Source organism: Clarias gariepinus, chromosome 4 (assembly GCF_024256425.1).
Source record: "Clarias gariepinus isolate MV-2021 ecotype Netherlands chromosome 4, CGAR_prim_01v2, whole genome shotgun sequence".
NCBI lineage: Eukaryota > Metazoa > Chordata > Actinopteri > Siluriformes > Clariidae > Clarias > Clarias gariepinus.
The window spans coordinates 15639444-15662150 of NC_071103.1; the positions used below are offsets into that span (position 1 = coordinate 15639444).

The following is a 22707-nucleotide window of genomic DNA, read 5'->3' on the forward strand; positions in this document are numbered from 1 at the left end:
GGATGAAATCTCTAATCAGAATGATTTCAATCCTACTGAAGAAATATGGCCCATGCAAACATAGCATGTTTATATTTTAATCAGCCGAATGACTGTGTAAGTAAGATTTTTTTTTTGTAAAAAGCAGAGGAAGACTAGTGCATTATTTCAATGCCATCTCTCTTTTCTTTGCTGTTCTGTTACAGCACATTAATCAAAGTCTCGGCCATTCAAGAACATCGCCTGAATGTGTGGCTGCTTTGTGCCTGAATGGATGAGCCCTTCTTCAGCAGTGACCCACCCTCACCCAGATACCCAGTGGATAAAAGTAACAACTGGTGGAAAAGACCTGAGTTTATTAATCAGGAAACTAATCATGTAACCTAATCTTAAATGTTAAATAAAAAAAATTATAATTCCGACAGGAGAGAAATAATCATATAAAGTGATTACATGGCTTATTAAATGGATTATCAAAACATTTAACATATAAAAATATATTCAGATCAGACCAGACTGTTAAAATTTATTCGGTTTCCATGATATACTTTTATTCCAGTCTCATCTGTCCCGGTTGAGCTATTTGCATGATGTAATTTTTATTCCTAATCTGTTTATTATTCCCATTATTAGTGGAATATTACGTAATGTCCATGGAAATGCACCTAATGAAAGAATCTTATAGACGATGTGTCAACACGATTCCGGCTTTTAACATTCAGTATGTATGTTTCACAAATGTTTGTTTTTGCTTAATTCTGTGTATGTTTGTTTTATTTGCAGACAGTCTCCTTGATGACTTTTTGCTGACTTATCCAGTGTTCATGTCTACCAGCGACCTTTGCCAAGCACTTCTAGGACAATATCCTTTCCTTCTCCTAATACGCTAACAATCTCTGAAGCTGCCTTTATCTCTTTTGCTGTAGGTTTTGAGTATTTTAATAAGAGCAGTCTTCTTTAAACGCTATTTGCATATCTAATTCGAGTGCATAGGGTTTCTGTGCGAGACGCTGTGTGCATTTCTAATGACGCATTGTATTTTTCCTTTGTTTTCAAATTTTAGTTCACAGTGTTTGTCTGAAATGAAAGCACTAGTTAAATGACGACGTTCTGCTTTGATGCCTTAACTGCTCTGTTGCCCACCTATTGTTTGAAACGAGGCAGGATGAAGGAAGAAGGGAAGGAGACTCTTTTGAGGAAGCGCAAAGTCCTGCACCTGCTTTCCCAGTGGATTGTGCTCTGTCGTAACACCCTGCAGGAGGGAGAAAACACCAAACTATTTCTGAAGGTAGGATCCATAAATGTGGTTAATCAGACAATGCAGAAATGTCATAGCTCCCAGGGTTTGGAATCGGTAATGCCAGATGACGTGCCGGAGACGCGGGATGTTTGGCTAATGAGGCGAGGTGTCGCAGGAATGTAAATGTAGCTTGTGGTTTCGGTCTCATATTACTTGCCATGTGAGAGTTACAGTGCTAAACAAACATTTGCAATCACACTTAAAAGGGGGCCGGGGTTTGTCTCACTGTTACAGATGCTGTATCGCTACGTTCTGGATGACCTTTATGAATACCCAACTCTGGAGAAAGATGTGAATGAACTCCAGAAACTTCTCCGCATGCAACGCAGACAGTACGTGCTCTCCAATCCACTAAATAGAAAAGATGCCTTCTGTCCACCTATATTCATGACACAGCAGAACAGATGTGTTTCTATGTGTTACATACAGTAATAACCAGCAGGGCAGGGCACTGGAAGTAGAATAATGTCAGACTTTTCATATCTCAAAAAGGACAAAAATGACCCTTTTGTTTTTAAGAACAGAATCTCTGAATGGATCAGTCTAGGATGTTAATATTTCCAGAAGTTTCTCTGTAGTCTGGGAGACACAATGAGAGAAAGCAGAAGTTCAGAAATAGCACGAAGAGGGGAAAAAAAACCTATTTATTCTCTTTTTTTATCCAGCGCATGGACAGGGCAGACTGTCCTCATGTAACCCCTGTGCATTTATACTCAGCATGGGAGTTTTTTAAGCTTAATTATAATTATGGGTTTGTCTTTTTAGACATTTCTTTAAAATAAGCACAAGTGTAGAGCAGCAGGACCAAACCGTGCCTGCTTATTCTAACTGAGCCAACAGTATGTGATTTAATTACTAAAATTACTAAAAATGTATGCTTTAAAAAAAAAAAAAAAAAAGGATTCATTTTTACTATGCACTGAAAGTGACCTCCGATGGATTTAACATTCTACATGTCTTTTAATTTCGCTCTGCCCCTTTCTACGAAATCTCTGGTGTGTCAGCTGATCCAATCTCTCTCAGCTAACAGGCCTTCAGCAGCTCCACAGAGGCTTTGTGTTTATTTGAAACCTGTCAGAGACAGCCCTACTACGCCCGTTTTTCCCCCTGTGACTAGTCAGGCTATGTGTCAGTTTTCAGAAGGGTGTTGATAAGGACCTTAACTAAAATACACACTGCACGTCTGTGGGTCTGTGGTAATGATTAAATAGGAAATGTGCACATGTTCATACTCTTATACTCTTGTATGCTGCTTGATTGAGGACGATATGACCATATGTCTGTGAATGTATTTAATTATACCACAGAGATGCTAAATGCATGATTTGGAAATAAAAAAACCCAAGGTTTATGTCAGTGTACTCATTCTAATACATTATTGTTTATATAGAAATAATTTTCATTTATTGACAAGTATGAAGCATTCTTCGAATTATTTATTGCCGTGGCTCTTTGGCCCAGAAAGCCTAGTGTGGCACAATAAACACTAACATGCAAAGTAATTGCTACAGTAAGTGAATTAAAGTGCACCTTATCAATTAAATCACAACTATGCATTAATGAAACATGAGGCAGAAGTAAGCGGAGGTGGAGACAGAGGTACAAGTGGCATTATAAAAAAATATATATATATTTTATATATATATATATATATATATATACACACGTGGGTGTGTGTGTGTAAAGACTAGTTAGTTGGTTCCTCAATTAGACTGAATGACTGATCATGTCGTGCACGGCCCAACAGCAACATCTGGTGGAGCCTGGCCCTACTGGCCCTTAATGTAGACACGTCATTGATTTAACATTCGTGGAAGGAGATCCAGTGCTTTATAACAGTCAGAAGTAAAGTTGACTGTTTTTTATCGCTTTTTAGAAACGACACATTTTATTTCTCCTATTAGCTTCAAGTGACGTAAAAAAAAAAAAAAGTTGGAATGAACTTTTGTGGATGTCCAGAACAATAACTGTAGAGAGGGAAAATGTCCCAGTGGGCATGCAGGGTTGTCTTTAAAACTTACAACTCCTTAAGAGGTCCTAAGGTTGTCTTCAAGAAAATAAGTTTGATTATGGCAAACTACAGAGGTTTGAATCTTCTTTTTAAATTAACATGTGGTATGGAACACATAAATAAGGCTGCACGTGGTATATTCATTTCTGATCTGTGGATGGCTCTAAACTTCAGGGGGCTGGTTGTAAGTTGCAGTGTTGTGGGCTCTCTGACATTAGTGTGTAATGTAATGGCAATACCCACTGAGGATGACACGCTAACATTACCTGGGCTGCTTTGCCTAAAAAAAATTAGTTATGTAACCATACACCAGCTAGTTGTGCAAAGTTAGCTGAATAGCAGTTCGGTATCAACCCAAACAATATGGCATTAATCAAACCAAAAAATTAACATCAATATTTTTTTTTAACTTGTAAATGCAGTATGATGCTTTTCTTTAAAGGACATTATGTTGTCTGTATTCCACTGGCTCTTTGTTTTTAGTTTTGTATGTCTAACAGCATCCCCTTTTATGCTTTAATCAGTGCTACTTAAACGCCTCTTTTAACACTTAACATAAAGATTTTCTTTTTGTGTGCCCAATGCACTTCTACTGAAGTTATAATATTATTTATACAACAATATTAATGAACTACTGAAAGAAAACCTTGTTGGTGTTTATCTATTATGAAAGTTGAGCATGTTTCTATGTAATTATTTGTTATGTAACCTGATGTTTTATTTCGTTTTTCCCCCTTCTGCCTTAGCACGGTGGATGAGTATTCTCCACAGAGGAAGGTGAGTTAACCTACACAGTTGATTTATTTCACCTTTATTTTACCAGGAAGTCTCACTGAGATCATGAATCTCTCTTACAATGGAGACCTGGCCTAGGTAGCAGTCATAATAATTCACAACATTAAAATGATATAAAAACTTTCTGTATATGGCATTCTGTTGTTTTCTGCTCAGTTACTGTAAGAAACTGAGGAAGATCTTTAAAGTTCCACATTTTATAAAACTTTTTTAACTCTGGGTCTATAAAAAATAGGCATTCACTCACTTATCTTTTATACCACTTTATCCTGTATTCAGGGTCACGGGGGCCTGGCGCAAGGCAGGGTACACACACATACCCACACTCATTTACACACTACGGGCATTTTGGGAACGCCTATTAACCTAATCTACATGTCTTTGGACTGTGGGAGGAAACCGGAGTACCCGGAGGAAACCCACCGAGCAAAGGGAGAACTTGCAAACTCCATGCACATAGAGACGGAATTCGAACCCGGACCCTGGAGGTGCAAGGCGACAATGCTAACCACTACACCACCGTGTCAATAGGCATTTACCCGGACAAAAATTGTAAAATTAGAAGACAATATCGTAAAAATGATAATTATTATTTTTATTGTTTGGTCATAGAAACAACCGAAAACAACAATAAAAAACACATTCCTGTTTATCTGTGCTATTTCTTTGCCTATATGACCCATTTTTCTCATTTACTGAAATGCAATTTATTTTCATGGCTTTATCTTGCACTTAAATAAACAGCAGAACTAAAAGTAACAGGGTTAGCATAGGATAAGCAAAAAATGTGATTACCAAGCATTCAGGATACTGACATTAGGGTAATAAAGATATCCCAATGATACTAATAACACTTATTTTATTTCACATCGCTTGCTTTTCTTGAAATGATCTTCAGGAAATTTAAGACTACCTGACAGGGCACATGAGTAAATGTTGCTGGACATACAGTGTACAATTTCATTGATATTAACTCTTAAAGATGGTTGGAAGATGATGTTTCAAGCATTGAATGTTACATATATGTATTTATTCTATAATTTACATGTATTTTAATGATTATACTTCAAGTGTATTCATTTATTTGTTTATTTATAGTAAGCAGGCAAAAGATCTGTTTTCTAACATGTTGTAAATGTCATATACTGTACAGTACAGTAGTGGTTTAAAGTGGATAGATTTCAGCACAAAAATAGCTTTTAGTCGATTTTTTCCTTTTAGATATTTAGATTTGTCTCATGTGTAAACAAACAAAACAAAAAATATTACTTTTTAATATTATTAAATTATATAAAATATGGCCATAGCTTAAACAAGCCAATTAGACTTCTCCCTAACGTGATATCATATAAGAAGATCTGCTGTTCTCTGGCAGGGTGTGGCTCAACAGTAGTTCCTTTACTGTACATAGACACTAAAATGGTGCACTTGGAAGAGCAGTGAAACCAGTGAAAATCTGAAGCGCAACAGTTGTTCTAAAGAAAACATTAACTGTGTTTAAAATGTTTACAAATGTGACATGGCTTGTACACACATGCTCTCCGATTATGGAATGGATTATGGATTATTACACAATAAACAGCTTTAAACTGTCAAAGATTTATTCCCGTAAAACTACTTTGTAAATTAATACTTAAAACGCACTTATGAAAAACGATCTTCTTTCATTTATTTTTATGCCACTTTAATGTACGTTACATTTTAAATCGCTACCCAAGTTTATTAATGCAGACCTGCAGCTCTCTGTCTCCGAGGCTTACTTTGAACTAAATCTCGCAACGCTGATGTTTTTCTCACAATCATTATCCACAATGCTGCTTTTTCCCCTTTGTCAGAATAAAGCGCTTTTCCACCAGCTGAGCCTGAAAGAGAGCTGGCAGCCAACGCGAATGGCCCAGAGCCAGAGTAAGGAAGGTAGGCTTATAAAATATTCCCTCTTATTATTTTTTTTTTTGGCTCATTCTGTCATTCTGTCAAGAGTCCAACAGGGTCAATCAGTGTACCTTTATATACAGGCATTATGCATTTAAATGTTCAAAAGTTAGTACGCCCTCTTTTATGTCTATGGGCTTTTTTTCTGTAAAAACATAATATAAAATCTGATTGTAGCAGCTATCAGTTATCAGGCAAATACAACGTTAGATTGTTATAACTTATTTTCAATAACTTATTTTCACCATTCCATTTTTTTATTCAACAAAAATAAAGCCAAAAAGAAGAAAAAAAATATGTGGGCAACACTAAGTACCCGCATGATTATTTTATTTCCCAATCCCAACAATTGCTTCCCTAAGACCATTGCTTATGTCTTTACTTCTTGCCATTGTGTTATGCTCCAGACATGATGAATGCTCCAGATTTGATGATTAGCAGCACCTGGCAGCAACTTATCCTCTTAAATCCTGTGGAATCAGTAAGGGGTACTTTGTATTGCCCACGTTTCTTTTTTTTTTTTCTTGTTGGCTTCATTTTTGTTAAATAAATAATGGCACAGTGAAGAAAACATAATTTTTTCGTTCATTGAGATCGTACTGTATTTGCCTAATATTAAGACGCACCCACTATAATCAGATGATTTTTCTTATGTTTTTACACAAAAAAATGTTGGTATAAACTTTTGAACAAAACTGTAAATCTGTTGGATTCTGTGATACCCCTAGGGTTCTAACTGAACCTCAAATACTAACTTTATAATTGATTGTGTTTTAGTTCTGTGTCATGTGTATGTGACCATGGACTCGTATGTGAGTGTGAGGACACACAGTGAGGTAACGGCACAGGAGCTGCTGGCTGCAGTAGCTGAGAGATTAGAGTGTGCGGACGATGACATGGTGCTGCTGGCCGTCACCTACACCAGAGGTACAAATCCACAGTATTAAAACGTTATCCAAAATAGGAAGGTAGTTTGTGTCAGCATTAAGAAATATTATACTCGACTGCCCTCTTCTGGGGAAAATCAAGTATGCGTGTGTCTGACTTAAGGGAAGGTGCTGCTCCAGCCACAGCAGTGTGTGTACTCGGACTCCCTCGGTGCCGTCAGCAGGTTGTGCGTGTTCAGGAGAGACCTGACGGAGATCACAGTAAGAGACACTCGCTTTGTGTTCCACTCTAAAGTACACAGCTCATGCCAGCCTGATCAGTGACCGTGTGCTACATCTCCCACATGACATCTCACCAGAGCCTCGTCACAGATAACGGACAGATGCAACAGCCAACAGTCAGGATGCTGAGCATGAACACGTGGGACATAGCCATGGCTCTCACCAACTGTGACTGGAGTCTCTTCAGAAATCTGGAGGAGGTATGCTTTAGTTGGAATGCTGTCAAATAAAGCGCAGTACTGTGCCTGATTATCAAACTATATCACAGATCTCTCTCTCTCTCTCTCTCTCTCTCTCTCTCTCTCTCTCTCACACACACACACACACACACACACACACACACACACACACACATTCCTGGTAACACATTAGAATCATGATGTAGCATTGTAGCATTTTATGTAAACATTAAAGCACTTTTTGTAAGTCACTTTGGATAAGAGCGTCTGCCAAATGCCTAAATGTAAATGTAAATGTAGCACATTTCATGCAAATTTCTTGTTTTCACAATGCTCATTTGCACATAAAATAAAAAAGCACTAACTTACACTTATTGGACTGTTGCACTGCTTCTGGCACGCATATCATTTTATACTCCATGTTTAAATGATGCTACTGCTGTCATACCCATACACCATATTTGAACACTTCTATACTTTTATATTTTTAAACAGTTTAACCATCCATTTTGTACATTCTGTTCCTTTATGTAATTTATATATTTCTATGTTTAATTCTATTTTGCTTACTTTTACTTACTTTCCAGCTTAAATATTTATTTTTTATTGCAAGTTTCATCTCCAATTTAATTGTAAAACTCTCTAGTTCAATATTTTTATTTAATTGTAGTGAAATTTTTTTCGATTTTTGAGTCATATGAGCATATCACTACATATTATAGTATGTGCAAGTGACAAATGAAATTTTAATCATTTCAAATGATGATATTGTGTAGGTTAAAGTCAAGTCAAATAGGCTTTTATTGTCACTTCAACCATATACAAGTAAACATATACACAGTTCTTCCAGGAACAATGTGCTACATACAACATAAATTAAAAACATAAATTAACAGCTAACTAAGAAACCTAATTAGCTGCCTACTGTAGCTGAGACAAGACAGATTGACATGACAACGTTTCAAGATTTTGCTTGTATCTACACTGATCACTGTATTATTCTGAGGTTGAAATATTGAGGCTGTGATGATGATATCAATGATTAGTTGATAGTAGACACCTCCGGCTTTTTACTATTCTGGAACTACGTTTACACAAAATGCATTTACACCAAGATTAAAGTAATGGCATACTTGAACTCATCTGAATAACTATCACAAATTTTCTGAATTTTCTCTTACTGTGTTTAACGCTCAGTATAAGGGTTAAGCGAGTAACATCTCCGTGGCCATTTTAATGTCAAAATTACAATATGCCTATTACAAAAATTTATTTCAAGTGGTATTTTTTAAAGTCAAGGTGATGAGGCCAAAGTCAGTGGTTACTGGTGACCTAGAACTTTTTTACCATTTAAAATGAACAAGGGTTCCTAAGTGTACACAAAGGCGGCACAGCAGCTTAGTGGTTAGCTCTGTACCGGGGTTCAATTCTCTGCATTGAGTTTGCATGTTCTCCTCTGGGTGAGTTGGGTTTCCTCCAGGTGATCTGTTTTCCTCCCACAGGTCAAAGATATACAGTATAAAGGTTCAGCTAATTTTTGTTTTAAAATTATGTTGTTTTAAAATTATGATGTTGATAAAAGTATGTTGTTAATGCTAAAGCTTTCTTTAGGGGAAAACTGGAGCATTCATCACTATTAATGGCAACTACACTAAGTGCTTGTTTTAATGTTGAATTAAAACCTGATTTTGTTGTTTATATGGTGCAGTTTTCTATGAGGTGAACTCTATGAGGTGCCAGTACTACTTGCTGTAGCAATTAGAGGTAAAGCAAAGCTTTAGCTTTATGGTTTAAGACATAGAAAAGTGTTAAAGAGGGTTATGCATTTTCTTTACTGTAGGTTCTTCTTACTACAGCACAAGAGCAAGGAAGCAGAAACTAACATGTTTCGTAACGTTTTATATAACAAAAAATGAACAAAAGAAAGTTATTCTTTAAAAAATAAAGATTTTCCATCATCATGTTTTATTCCTTAAATGTCAGATAAATAACCATTTACATTCTCTTGTCTTTTGTACAGAAAGAACTGGTTTATTTCACCCTGAGCCGCGATTCTTGCTCCGGCCACACAGTGGCGCTGGAGCTGCTGCTGCAGCGCTGCAACGAGGTGCAACAGTGGGTGATGACCGAAGTACTGCTGTGCCCAATGCTCTGCAAACGTGTGCAGCTATTTAAGAAGTTCATCAAGATCGCAGCTCAGTCAGTAAACCTTTAACATCCAACTCTAATGTTATTCATTCCTATCTAAGTCTACCACATCTGTAACCTATAAACCTTTAGTGCTTAGTTTACAAATCGCTTTAACTGAGAGTTCATTCAAGCGTTCTGCAAAAATATATTCTACATAAATGTTTAATGATGCCCAAACAACTGCCTTATGGAGTTATAAGTAAGCTTTAAGTAAAGAAGATTACTTATTTTTCTGAGTAGATGGTGACGTACTGAAAGAAGCTGAAGTATTGTTATATAGTATTATTTTATAATTATATAAGACTTTTACAAGAATATTTTCGAGCTTGATACATTTTTAAAGAGACTCATTTTGGCATGTTTCACACTTCAAGCTGTAAAGCACAGAGGAACCTGAACTCATTTTTTGCTATTATAATGGGTTTGAACACTCCAGCCGTCAGCCGATTGACTCAAACATGGGAGGTAAGAAGGCACTTCTCACAATCAGTGCATATGTTTGTGCTCTTTCATAGCAGAATTTCATTCATTTGAAAATCTTCTCATTTTAGAAAGTTCCTGGGAAATTCAAAAAGTTGTTCTCCGAGCTTGAGAGCTTGACAGTAAGTATTTGTGTAAAGGGTTCACTAGCTTAACATGATAATATTAGGGCCTTTGCAGTCGCTAGACAGTGCCACAGAGTGAAGCCATATCTTGAAGCTGTATACAGTGAAACCTCGGATTGCGAGTAACGCGGTTTGCGGGTGTTTCACAAGACGAGCAAAATTTTTTAATTATTTTAATTTAAAAAACGAGCAAGTCTTTTACGAGTACCGAGTATCATGTAGCATGCATGCGCTTCTTGTTTTGACGTCAAGTGTCACGTGATCACATCCGAGCCAATGTATTTTTTTCCTCTCTCGCGCTGCGGAATTGTGGGTAATCGTCTCAGTGCAGGTTAATTTGTTTTATTTTTACTTTATATTTTGTATTAATTTTTTTTTTTTTTTTTTCGGGTTGTGGAACGAATAATCTGAGTTTTCATTGTTTCTTGTAGGGAAATTCTGGGGAGAAAATTCTGGGGATATTAACGAGTGTTTTGATACACGGATGCGCTTCCGGAACAAATTTTGCCCGCAATCCAAGATTCCATTGTACATCCCATACATATACTGTACCACCCATTTCTGAATTACATGAATAAGTAGAGAGACACACACACAGTCAAGTCTAAACATAGATTATCACAAAAATCATGCTGTGTATTTTCAGGACCCATCCTTTAACCACAAAGCCTACAGGGAGGTCTTCAAGAAGATGAAATCTCCCAAAATCCCGTTCCTACCTCTACTACTGAAAGGTGCTTCCCTAACATTCAGCACACTCACTACAGTGGTGGATAGAAGTATTAAGACAACATATGCCATGGTTTGGTTTTGTTCTCCCTGTGCACAAAACAAGTATTTTTAATAATTAGCTGGAGAATTGTGCTGATTTAATAAAAAACAGGATATGTGATGATGGTATTCAGCTTCTGGAGCCATGGCCTGGGTCATCTCCAGACCGTAACCCAATAGAAAACAGTTAGACTGAGGTGATGAAGGTAGTAGCAGTCAAGAAACTATCTTCTGTACATGATCTTCAGGAAGCAATTAAGCAGGCCAAGAATCAAACAAGTGACACCAGAGTACTGCAGACATTTTTTGTCTGTATACTAGTAATTGGAAGTTTAAATCATTTTAGTGACCCTTATCTTTAAATCTCGTTTATCAAAATGAATGAATCTTTTTTGAGTCATTTAGTTTATTTCGTTCTTTTGATCAGAAATAAAATAAAATGTTATATTTTCAATAAACAGGTCTATGAAAGAGACCTGACAGAGATCACGGTCCCAACACATCTATAAAATGAAAAATTGAGAAAGCACATGTACATAAGTATTCACAAATATATTGTTTTTAATATTCAAAGTATTTAAAATTGAGCTTAGGCGCATCCTGTTTCCCCTGATCATCCTTGAGATGTTTCTGCAGCTTAATTGGAGCTCATCTGTGGTAAATTCAGTTGATTGGACATGACTTGGAAAGGCACACACCTGTCTATATAAGGTCCCACAGTTGACAGTTTATGTCAGAGCATAAACCAAGAATGAAGTCAAAGGAATTGTCTGTAGACCTCTGAGACAGGATTGTTTTACAGAAAAAGTTTAGCTGCTTTGAAGGTCCTAATGAGCACAGTGGCCTTCATCATCCATAAGTGGAAGAAGTTCTAAACCACCAGGACTCTTCCTAGAGCGATCAGGGGAGAAGGGCCTTAGTCAGGGAGGTGACCAAGAATCCGATGGTCACTCTGTCAGAGCTCCAGAGGTCCTCTGTGAAAAGAGGATAAACTTCCAGAAGGACAATCATCTCTGCAGCAATCCACCAATCAGGCCTATATGGTAAAGTGGCCAGACGGAAGCCACTCCTTAGTAAAAGGCCTTTGGCAGCCCGCCTGGCTTTTTTCCCAAAAGGCACCTGAAGCAAAAAACAAAATTCTCAGGTCTGATGAGACTCTCTAGCCACTCTACCATACAGGCCTGTGAATACTTTCTGGATGCACTGTATACTAAAATAATGAAAATATTTCAATGCAGCTAAGGACATACTGTGTGAGAAACAGAATGAGCAGCTCACCTCTCGTATCTTCTAGTCCAAATCATTCGTTCTTTTGAATCTATTGCACTGCATAGCGTCTATGGGAGTCACGTGACAAAAGAACGAATGATTCGGACCAAAAGACTTAAAGGTAACTACTTTCATTTCTGTTTCCTGTACACTGAGGTTTTGCGTTGCTTTGCGCATGTGCGCCCAGTAGAAAATGAACAGATTACTCTCTGAGACTACTCATTCTTCTTAGTCACGTTAAAGACTCGTTCAAAAATTATGAATCGTTCATGAACGACCCATTAATACCGTATACCGGCTGGAACAAGCAAGGAGGTAAAGAATAAAAGACTTCATTCTAAATATTGATTGTTGTATATTATTCTTATTATCTTTATATCTTGTCATTATTTAAAAATTTACAAATTCATTGAATTTCACATTTGTCTTAATACCTTTGGCCACCAATGTTGTTAACAACTTTATCATAAAGATCTTGCTCTCTGGTGTAAAGTTCAGAGCCCTAAACAAACCTGTTTCCTTCCTGCTAGACATAACATTCATTCACGAAGGAAACAAGACCTTTCTTGATAACATGGTTAACTTCGATAAACTGGTACGTTAATGTCTAACCTTTAATCCTACATTTATTTACTCAGACATCTGCAGAATGTGTAAAATACTGATCTAAAACTAACCTCCTTTAAACTTCACTTTCCAGCACATGATGGCAGACCTGGCGCGGGTCATAAGGCATTGTCAGACGGATCACGTGGGTAAGTGTCAGTGCTGACTGTTCCTGAATTTCTGACCAGGATTAAGTGAATTTTAGCAATGAGGTTAGAAATTACTGTTTCACCCAGAGCCTATAGCACTTAAAGGCATCATTGTGGTATTAATCACTTCTATATTGAAATGTCACAGTACTTATCCTAAAAGTAGTAGTATAAATTACTTCTACTGCTACTACTAATAGTAGTAAGAAGAAAGCAGAAGAGAAGAAGAAAGCAGGGTGGCACAGTCACAATACCTTAACTGCTATCATCATGTTATTGCCCATGTAGGGTTTAACACTCTCCCTGTGTTTACATGAGTTTCCTCCAGATTACCTCCTAAATTGATGTATGTTGACTGGATGCTCTAAATTCTCCTTGCCTACATCATGTCTGGAACTCCTATAAGTCCAAACATGTAGGAAATGGCTTGAAACGAAGTCAGAACTGTACAGGGGGGTGCCGATAATGTGCAATTGGTGTCAGTGACAGTGAAGTACACTTCCCACAGACAGATGTGGGTTTTTTTTGCTAGTTGGTGGCCAGGATCATCCTTCACAGACTTAATGTTTTACTGTGGCTGAGATTCTCATCACTGTACTGGACCTGTAGTCTCCTGTAAATATCAGTTGTTTTTACTTACCCCTTCATTCACAAGAAAGTTCACCATAAGTCCCGGTTTGACTTGAACGCCCCTTGTATAAAATTGCATGATATGCTACAAATGCATCAAGTAGTAACTGGGCCCGAACAAGGTGGTACTTTAAGTTTAATGAATTGGAATTATGAGTATTAAATGGGCAATTGATTTGAATGTACTGTAAATAAAAAAACGAAAGTGAGATTCAACTGACTTGAAATGTTTTTGCCGTCTTTAAGGGAACATGCTAACCCAGAAAGAGAGTCCCGATGTCAAAGCCTACATCAACTATCTGCACATCATCGACAATCAACAGACTCTGTTTGAGCTTTCACACAGACTGGAGACAAAGGTCTAGGGTGTGTGTATGTGTGTGTGTGTGTTAATTAATCTGGTTCAGTGACTAACGAGACAACAGCTGATGCCATCAACCCTCTGACATCATCCAGACACTAAAAAGGAGTCCACAACATGGACAGCCACGAAGAGACTGAGCCTCACGAGAGAGAATCACGAGGAGTCAAGAACCTTTTGACTTTTTACAAATGCATACATGTCGAACTGACGACATGTCGAACTGTCCAAACTGACGAATCTACTATAGGATTAACCTAGCCTGAGACAAAAGGGTATTACAAACCAGATGATGCTGTATGATGGAGAAAAGTAGTGTCTTATTAACAAACCTGAACTCAAATCATAGGTAGAAATGTTGACCTGCGCTAACATAATGGTTGTGCAGAAATGCATGATGCTTTGCAGTGACAACAATTAACTATTTCCAGCCTGAGACAATCAGAAAAAAAAATTAAAAGACAATAATCTTTGCTGCATCCAGATTATTTTTAGGATTCAGCAATAGTAGCCGCAGAAGTACCCAGTTTGAATGTACTGTAGTTCAGCTCCAGGAGTTGCCTGGTAGTGACATCCAGGCAAAAACAAAACAAGAACATTCAGTAGACATTTTGATTGTTTGTATGTAATGAGATACATTAAAAAAATTTAGCATAATGGTTTGAGTCATCACGCATCAGGGTTACACTGTGAGAGCAGAGGAAAAATTACATGAAGCACATTTATTTATAGACTTCTTGCAACTGAGATGTGCATTTACATCTTTGACATAGCAGGAGCACTGATTAGTTCAGTGTTAATTGGTATATTGAGCAGGAAGAGGAAGGGCAGAAGGAGGAAAGTCTTCACTTCAGAAATGAAGTGTGTTAGATGTGTTTGAAACTACATACTGGTCTGTATGATTTGGCAGTGCCGCTGAGTGACCAGTACTAAATGTGCATGGTAAATAAATGTGTAAACAATGTAAATACATTAAATATTTTTTTTTCTACAAACAGCAAAGCAATACATTTGTGTTCATGCCTTCGTGAAACATCATTTGCATTATAATTTTTTTAAACAGTTAATTTTAAAGCTATGGGCAAAGAGAAACATTAAAATTAGGACTGTTACATCACTGCTTATAAATGTCTTAATTTTCCTTGTTTTGGCACTGGTTTCGGGCTTCAAACGTACTTTCTAAGCACACATGTTCACTTCCTGAGTGGATTACAGAAGTCTATTATAGCTCTCACTTGAAATGAAACACTTATAATGGGTAGTGAAATCTCAAGAAGAAAAAAATGTCCCTACGTGAGTGACACATCGGGGCTTGTAGGAGGCCACACAAGAAAAAAAAGCACATTCCATACATATTGTAACAGTCAGCTTGCTTACTGTTTGTCTCTGCTGGAGCAGGAGCCTAAATGGCCGACCAGATGCTGTGACAGAGCCTCCCGCTGTGCCATTACTGCCTGCTGTGAGTGCGCTGCAGCTCACTGAGAGAAGAGGCGCTGCGGTACAGCCTACTCAAACCTATCATTTCCTCCCTGCTCTGCTGATCTATCATTTCCCTGTCCTTTCAACAGAGCCTTGACATGCTCAGTGACTGTGGGAAGATTGCACAAACAATCCACATCTCTCTCTCTCTCTCTCTCTCACACACGTACACATAAGTTAATTAACCTATTATTTTATATTAGCTGTAGAACGTAATGTTGGACAGTGCATCTTAATAACTAAATATTTTGGAAAAGTTTTTAATTTTTTTCTGAAGTTGAATCTCTCATATAATCTATAGTCATTAAATGTAAAATATTTCAAGCCTTTTTTGTTTAATTTTCAATGATAACTGTATATTTTACAGCTCAAGAACATAAAAAATTTTGTACCTTAAAATATTAGAATTTTTAATTTCCAGTTTGAGGAAATAAATATTCGTACAGCAAACATACAATGTATCTCTGTCTAGTTTAGTACATGCACAGGAAAGATTGCTGACTTGACAGTTGTCCAGAGAATGATAATCGACAACCTCCAGGAGAATGGTAACCCAGGAGGTGCTATGTACTTGAAGGATACTTGTGGAAGGAAATGTGTGGTAGGAAAAGTGCAAAAGCAACAAGGATGACCACAGCCTTAAGAAGAATGTCAAGCGAAGCCATTTTCTCAAGACAACCTTGAGATAGCTTCACAAGGAGCAGAGTGAAGCAGGAGTCAGTGCATCAAGAACCACTACACACACTGACATCTTCAGGAAATGGGCTATAATTGTTGCATTCCAAAGTCAGAAGTGTCTTACCTGGGCTAAGAAAAAATAAGGACTGGATTGTTGCTCAGTGCTCCAAAAATTGAGAATTAAGGTCAGGAATAGAGAGGCACAAGTTGATTGAAGTCCAGGGTGACATTTCCACAGCCTGGAGGTGCCATGTCATCTGCTGGTGTTGGTCCACTGTGTTTTATCAAGTACAAAGTTGAGACAGTCTTCTACCAAGAGATTTTAGAGCACTTCATTCTTCCATCTGTTTACAAGCTTGATGGAGATTCTGATTTCCATTTTCCAGCAGGACTTAGCACCTGCCCATAGTGACAAAACTACCACTAACTGGTGTGCTGACCATGATATTACTGTGCTTGATTGGCGAGCCAGCTTGTCTGACCTGAACCCCATAGAGAATCTATGAGGTAATTTCAAGAGGGAAATGAGAAACACCCGAACCAACAACACAGAATACGTGAAGGCTAGCTGAAAGCAACCTGGTCTTCATTAACGCCTCAGCAGTGCTTCAGGCTGATCACCTCCATGTCATGCTGCATTGGTGAAATAATTCACACTAAAGGAGCCCCAACAAAGTATTGAGTGCATGAATGCATAATTTTCGCAACTTGGACATTTCTGTATTGTAAATACTTTTTTTTTTAATTAATCTTTGGAAATATTCTAATATTTTTAGATAATTTTTTAAGCTGTAATCTTATAATCAAAATTATAACAAAATCTTGAAATATTTCACTTTGTGTGTAATGAATCTATACTCTGAGAGTCACTTTTAAAACTAAATTACAAAAAAAAAAGCTTTTCAATGTTATTCTAATTTATTAATTGAGGCACACTGTACTCATTTAATGAATGTCAAACAACAGACATTTAGAATCATTAATTACATCATGTCATAGGAAGTAAACCCTTTGTCTAGAATGAAGGAAGACTAGATGTGTAGAATTTAATTGCACACTCATAAGCGCATTTTTACAAATGTACGGCATCTGTTAAATTTTGGACTGAACTAAAATTTTTACATGTTACCATGATATGCACAGAATGAAGGTGTAAGATTGCGTTCATTAAGTAGAATTGCACACTCATAAGCGTGTAATAAAAAAAATTACGGCGGCATCTGTTGAGTTTTGAGATGAACTAATGATTTTTTTCTATTTAAAGTTTATATTAGCATATCGTGGGTTAATTGCGATGAAACAAAGCTTATATTTTACCTTAAGCTCAACCAAATACACCAAAAACCCTATTAAAACTCATTTAGTAGCTTTTACCTTGATGTCTTCTATTACTCATCTTATGTCCCCCAAAATTATTATTTGGCAAAAATACCTTAATTGTACAGACGCCAACTTTACATATACTGTATAATGCTTTATTATATGTATAGATGACATGAAATTTATTATATAATATTAAAATATATCACATACAGTGTGGCAGAAAAATACTGCAAGGTAAACTGCTTAAATAAAAAATATAGGGCATTTAATCTAATCCTAAAAAATGTTGCAAATCAAACTTAAAAAATAAGAAAATCCTAAAAAAAATCCTCTTACACAGACAGCAACAGGGCCACTCCTGCTAGTACCCACTTGGCAGGTGGGTGCCGTGTCTTGAGGTGGAAGCTCCAGATAAAAGTGGGACCCCGGAGTTTAGTCCGGTACACTGGGCATTCATAGGTGTTACTGAGCTCCAGCTTGTCAGCAGGTACTGCACGAATATACAGCACTGGCATGGCCGGGGTTAAGTCTTTTAACACAGCCTCTGACAGCACCCCTGCTGACATGTCCCAGCGAGCACCTGGGGGAGAAGTACAGAGAAGCAAACTGAACACACAGCAGACCATTCAACATCTGTTTCCAAAATAAAAAAATGCAAAAATCAGGGTTTATTTGGTAGCTTGACCTTACCACCTCACTCACTTACCCTCCATATAGATCCCATGAACATAAGCACCCTCTCGAGGTGGGTGGCCATAATCATCCTTTGTCTTCTTAGTCACATCCACAGACAAAGCCATCTTGTCAAGTGGCCACTTGTTCTTCCGAGCTATACTCTGCATAATCGCTGGAACACAAAAGATCATCTCAAGCATGGCTGGTACTTGATGTGTGATTGTATGTATGTAGGCACATTTTTAACAAAAATAAATGACATATGACCCCCTCAATATTGCGCTTTCCCTTTGGCAATTCACACAGAAACCACAAGTGTTTCCAAACAGTGCATGACATTCCGCTATCAGAGGTATGAGATGTAACACAATAGTCTCAACATCTGGTGTCACTTACACCACATGTGTCAGAAATACCATACATAGTAGTGCTTTTAAAACTTGAAGGACGGGCGAAATAAGTGTTAAGGTGTCGTCCATGCACATTTACATCGCACACCAAACGCAGCCGTCTGTTCTGAGCTTACAGTCTTTCCAAGTCACTGCCAGTATTTACTAAAAAAAATACTTTAAATCTTATTGTCAAGCTCCAGGACTGGCTTCTGTTACAGAGCTCTAGCGACCCAACCAATAATAAATGAAGCTGATTTATTGTAACCAGTTTTCGTCATTAACGGTAGAATGAGCCCAGAATGAGACCGGACAAGCTTTTATTTTTAGATCACCTTGAGAATATTTAAGTGTAGTTGACAGTCCTAATCTCAGCTGGTCTTTCAGTTGAGTACGGTTAATGCACTGCAGCTATGACACTCATTAAGTACGTCTGATCTACTCTATAAGATATCATACAGTCTCACTGTGTTACATGCAAACTGTTTATCACTGTTTAAACTTTCTCAAGGCTTGTTGCATTTATTAGACACAGTGTCAATTCCATGTTATGCAATGGGGTTTTCCTTTTCACACAGATCTTGCCTCGCCTTATCAGTCCCCTGCTCTTGGCGACAACCACAACAACCCCTGATTCCATCTCTGTTCCCTTCATACAGAATGCTGAGGTGCAACGCCAGCGAATATTCCTACACTGTCTGAATGGGGCTTATAATAGGAATATGTTTTAATACCTATTACAGAGTCACATTTTGACATATTCTGCAATATATTGTTTTAAAAACAAGTGGCTTACAAGTTGGTTATTTGCACAAATCACAACCAAAAGTTTAAGCATTTAATAATCTGGTTTGTTTCAAATGTGTAACTGGAGAAAACTACATGTAAAGATTCTGATTTCAGTAAAAAAAAAAAAAACCTTTTTACTGATACAATAATAACCTGAGCTACTTACAGAAAAACAATTAATTAATGGCAACTTATAAATACATAAACTTCGAAAACATTCACTTTTTAGTTAAAAAAAAACCACAAACATTTTATTATAAATTAATTAAATAAAGGTCATGGTTAAATGTGTATGTACAGTATACGGCTTAGAATTATGTCACTACATTAATACACATGTGGGGTGGGGGAGAAGGGGTTATAACTTATTGGGCATCAAATATCATTACAAGGTTATAACCAACAAGGTCATAATAATTATAAATAGCTGACCGTTTTGACATTATGAGGTCATCATAAGCAAACTGCATTTTTTTAAATAAAGGAATAGCATTATTTACCTGCATTAATAATTATGTTAATGGGAGGCCCTTGCAAGAATGGTAAAAGAAAAGTGTGTGTGTGTGCCAATTGTTTACCAGTTAGGAAAGACTGTGGGCTGAACAGTCCTGAGATCCACACCACAGCTGGAAGCACAAAGTCTTGAGTCCAGGTGTCCAGCTCTCGACACTGATTGAGGACATCACTAAACCTGGCATAGTGTATAGTAATGTTATAAAACACACAATAGTGTAACTGAAGCATCTTCTCCTACCATTCTGCCCTATGTAAATTTAACAAGTTAAATAGATTGATGAAGTGTGTATACCACTGCGCCAGTGTGTTTGTGGAGGGGTAAGTCAGTCGGCTCCAGCTTTCAGGAACTCGGTTGAAGTAAAGAGCTGTCTGCAGAGACTCCATGTCTGGAGAGATGCTTAACTCACCCTGAGAGAAAGAAAATACAATGTACACATTAGACCAGAAATGGCAAATACACTGTCAAAAATCCCAGATAACAGGAAACATTTAGCAGCTTTAAGGATTAAGTTAATCCCACTGGAGGAAAACTGCAACCGTGCTATATACCTACAGAGGCTTTTTTTTTTCAGAACAGATTCTAAGTGGAATCCCTTCAGAAATCACTTAGTTATTGAAGGTAATTTAGGTTACCTTGAGGGCCAGGTCCAGCTGTGTAAGAGAGCCGTGGATCTCAGAAAGCAGCAAGTTCATGCGCTCACACTCCTGTAAACAGAGGAGAACCAAAGGACTGCGCTCTAACGTCTTGCCAAGCAATTCCGACATGCTGTACTTCTCTGGCAGTTTCTCCAGAATGTCATCAAGCACACTTTTCACCTGAGGTCAGAATAAGTGTAGTTAGCAATGTGACAATAATCTGGATTATTAAGACACTAAATTCATTTCAAATAGATATTAAGAGCAATGATGTAAGAACAGGAAACAAGTCATTTAGACCTTCTCCTCCACACTCGGTGCTGTTTCCTCTCCCGCTGAGTCTCGACACTGCAGTTCTAACAGAGTTTTAAACAAAGCATTGGACGTGGCAGTCATAAATTCGATCTCTGCATTGGGATGCAAGCCGTAGAGACTTGGATTTTCCTCTGGCAACCTCTCGTCCACATAACTGTGATAACCAGCGTAGTCCAGATCAGGAGGAACTGAGAATCCAGGGCAGAGAAAGAGCTCTCCTTCAAACTGAAATGTCATAAAATAAATAAATGCATAAGCAGCCAGTACGACAATTATATTCATATCTATTGGACTTCTACATTGCACATTTTAGCCCTTCACGAAGGATCAATTTGCATAATTAAATTACGGTGTGAACTGCATAAAAAGTGCTAATACTTTTTTCCCCATTACTAATAATAACTTCAGCACATCAAATCTGTGTTTTATATGCAGCTGGAGCAATCTTTTAAGACTTTTTAAGATAACTGTTGCTGTGGAATGAAAGGATGATGTACGGCAGTGTGCACACTTAAACTACAAAAACATGAAATAGGGTACTTAAAGTTAAGTTACTTGATCAGTCCAATACATTTGTGATACACAATCACTTTTACTGTAGACAGTGAAGAAAAGTTATTTTTAAGCACTACACTAAGACACCACTAGGTGCCACCAGGCAATCAAACAAGGTATCTATCAGTTTCTTTCAAAGCATACAAATTTCCTCAAACTTTCTTGAACATTATTAACCCATACTCAATTTAAAGGTATGGTGTTTTTTTTTAAATGATTATTAATCAACAAATATATATTACTTTATAATTAAAAAATTAATGAAAGCCTGAATTAATTATTTGCATGTACATGCACACAAAAACACAAACACACACCTCTGTGTGCTTTTTATTTTTATTATTATTTTACTGATTTATTGAAAAATGTATAGATGGATTATACCGAGGTATTTATTGGTAGATATATTTATAAAAGTTCTGTAGCATATTAAAAGGACTACACGCATTGGGTGGGCTTCCTTTTAGCATGACTAGTTCTGATTGGACCGCGAGCCTGCACGCTGGAAGAATTGTGATTGGACTGTAGAGCACATGGAGAAGGTTTTAGAAAGAAGGTTTAGAAATGATTTTGCAAGTAACAACTACAATAGTTCAGAGAAATGAAATATTCCAGCTTTTCATATATTTTAGCTGAATGTAGAGTGAGGACACCTGCTGCTGCAGATCTTGTACTGAAGGTGAGTGGGCTAACGATACTTTGTTACAAACATGTCTTAATGAGTAGAAGGTTCTCTATTTCTCTAGTTATATTCTAATCGATTGTACTTAAATAGCTGTAATAATATACCTGATGCTCTTCTTATCAGAAGTTGGTACAGGCCAAAAGGGTTATAGGGAGAAAAGTCTGAAAACACTGCTGAATGCAGAAACTTTTTTTAGATTGTCCAGAGTCTCACGTGTTCTGTTGTACATGTTTATCTTCAGCTCCAACCACCGTTTTTAAAATTTACTTTATCAAAACTGACTCATGTTTGTTCGTTCATTTATTTTTTTATACCACTTATCCTGTGTGGGGTTTGGGCGAACCTGGAGCTTAAAGCCTGTCCTTGGGAATTTTGGGCACAAGACGGGGGACACCCTGCACAGGGTGCCAAACCATCATGGGACACAGATGCACACACACACCCTCAATTATACTTAATCATGTTTAAGCATGTACAGTAGCTACAGTATTTCTTTTAGGCAATTCTGGTCTATAAATTTCAACACAGTTTTTTCTTACTTTGTTTGTGGGTTCTGTAATCTTTGCCATGATGATGAATAAATTATTAATACATAATTGCCTTGATTTTCTCTAAATGAACTTCTCCTCTGCAGCAGAGATAAGTTTTGGTCTTGCTTTCCTGGGATGGTCTTCATGAGAGCCAGTTTCATCATGGTGCTTGATGGATTTTGCAAATGCAC

The 22707-nt window shown here is 37.3% G+C and overlaps 2 protein-coding genes across 4 annotated transcripts in view; one reads left to right on the plus strand and one right to left on the minus strand.

Annotated features, from left to right (window-relative positions):
* Positions 1-14940, plus strand: part of rapgef5b (Rap guanine nucleotide exchange factor (GEF) 5b) — a 48750-nt gene extending 33810 nt beyond the window's left edge. For both annotated transcript variants that reach the window (XM_053493756.1, XM_053493757.1), the window contains 15 exons: positions 763-841; positions 1123-1267; positions 1514-1611; positions 4037-4067; positions 5921-5999; positions 6795-6944; positions 7068-7165; positions 7264-7386; positions 9386-9564; positions 9930-10020; positions 10107-10157; positions 10807-10894; positions 12731-12795; positions 12901-12955; positions 13832-14940. In XM_053493756.1, the coding sequence (XP_053349731.1) occupies positions 763-841; positions 1123-1267; positions 1514-1611; positions 4037-4067; positions 5921-5999; positions 6795-6944; positions 7068-7165; positions 7264-7386; positions 9386-9564; positions 9930-10020; positions 10107-10157; positions 10807-10894; positions 12731-12795; positions 12901-12955; positions 13832-13950 (1451 nt within the window). In that variant the 3' untranslated portion in view covers positions 13951-14940. The remainder of the gene's footprint in view (positions 1-762; positions 842-1122; positions 1268-1513; positions 1612-4036; positions 4068-5920; positions 6000-6794; positions 6945-7067; positions 7166-7263; positions 7387-9385; positions 9565-9929; positions 10021-10106; positions 10158-10806; positions 10895-12730; positions 12796-12900; positions 12956-13831) is intronic.
* Positions 14941-17669: 2729 nt separating this feature from the next.
* Positions 17670-22707, minus strand: part of LOC128520142 (dynein axonemal heavy chain 11) — a 55502-nt gene continuing 50464 nt past the window's right edge. For both annotated transcript variants that reach the window (XM_053494217.1, XM_053494216.1), the window contains exons 77-82: positions 20732-20971; positions 20429-20611; positions 20088-20203; positions 19858-19970; positions 18133-18273; positions 17670-18006 (exon numbers count right to left, since the gene is read on the minus strand). In XM_053494217.1, the coding sequence (XP_053350192.1) occupies positions 17759-18006; positions 18133-18273; positions 19858-19970; positions 20088-20203; positions 20429-20611; positions 20732-20971 (1041 nt within the window). In that variant the 3' untranslated portion in view covers positions 17670-17758. The remainder of the gene's footprint in view (positions 18007-18132; positions 18274-19857; positions 19971-20087; positions 20204-20428; positions 20612-20731; positions 20972-22707) is intronic.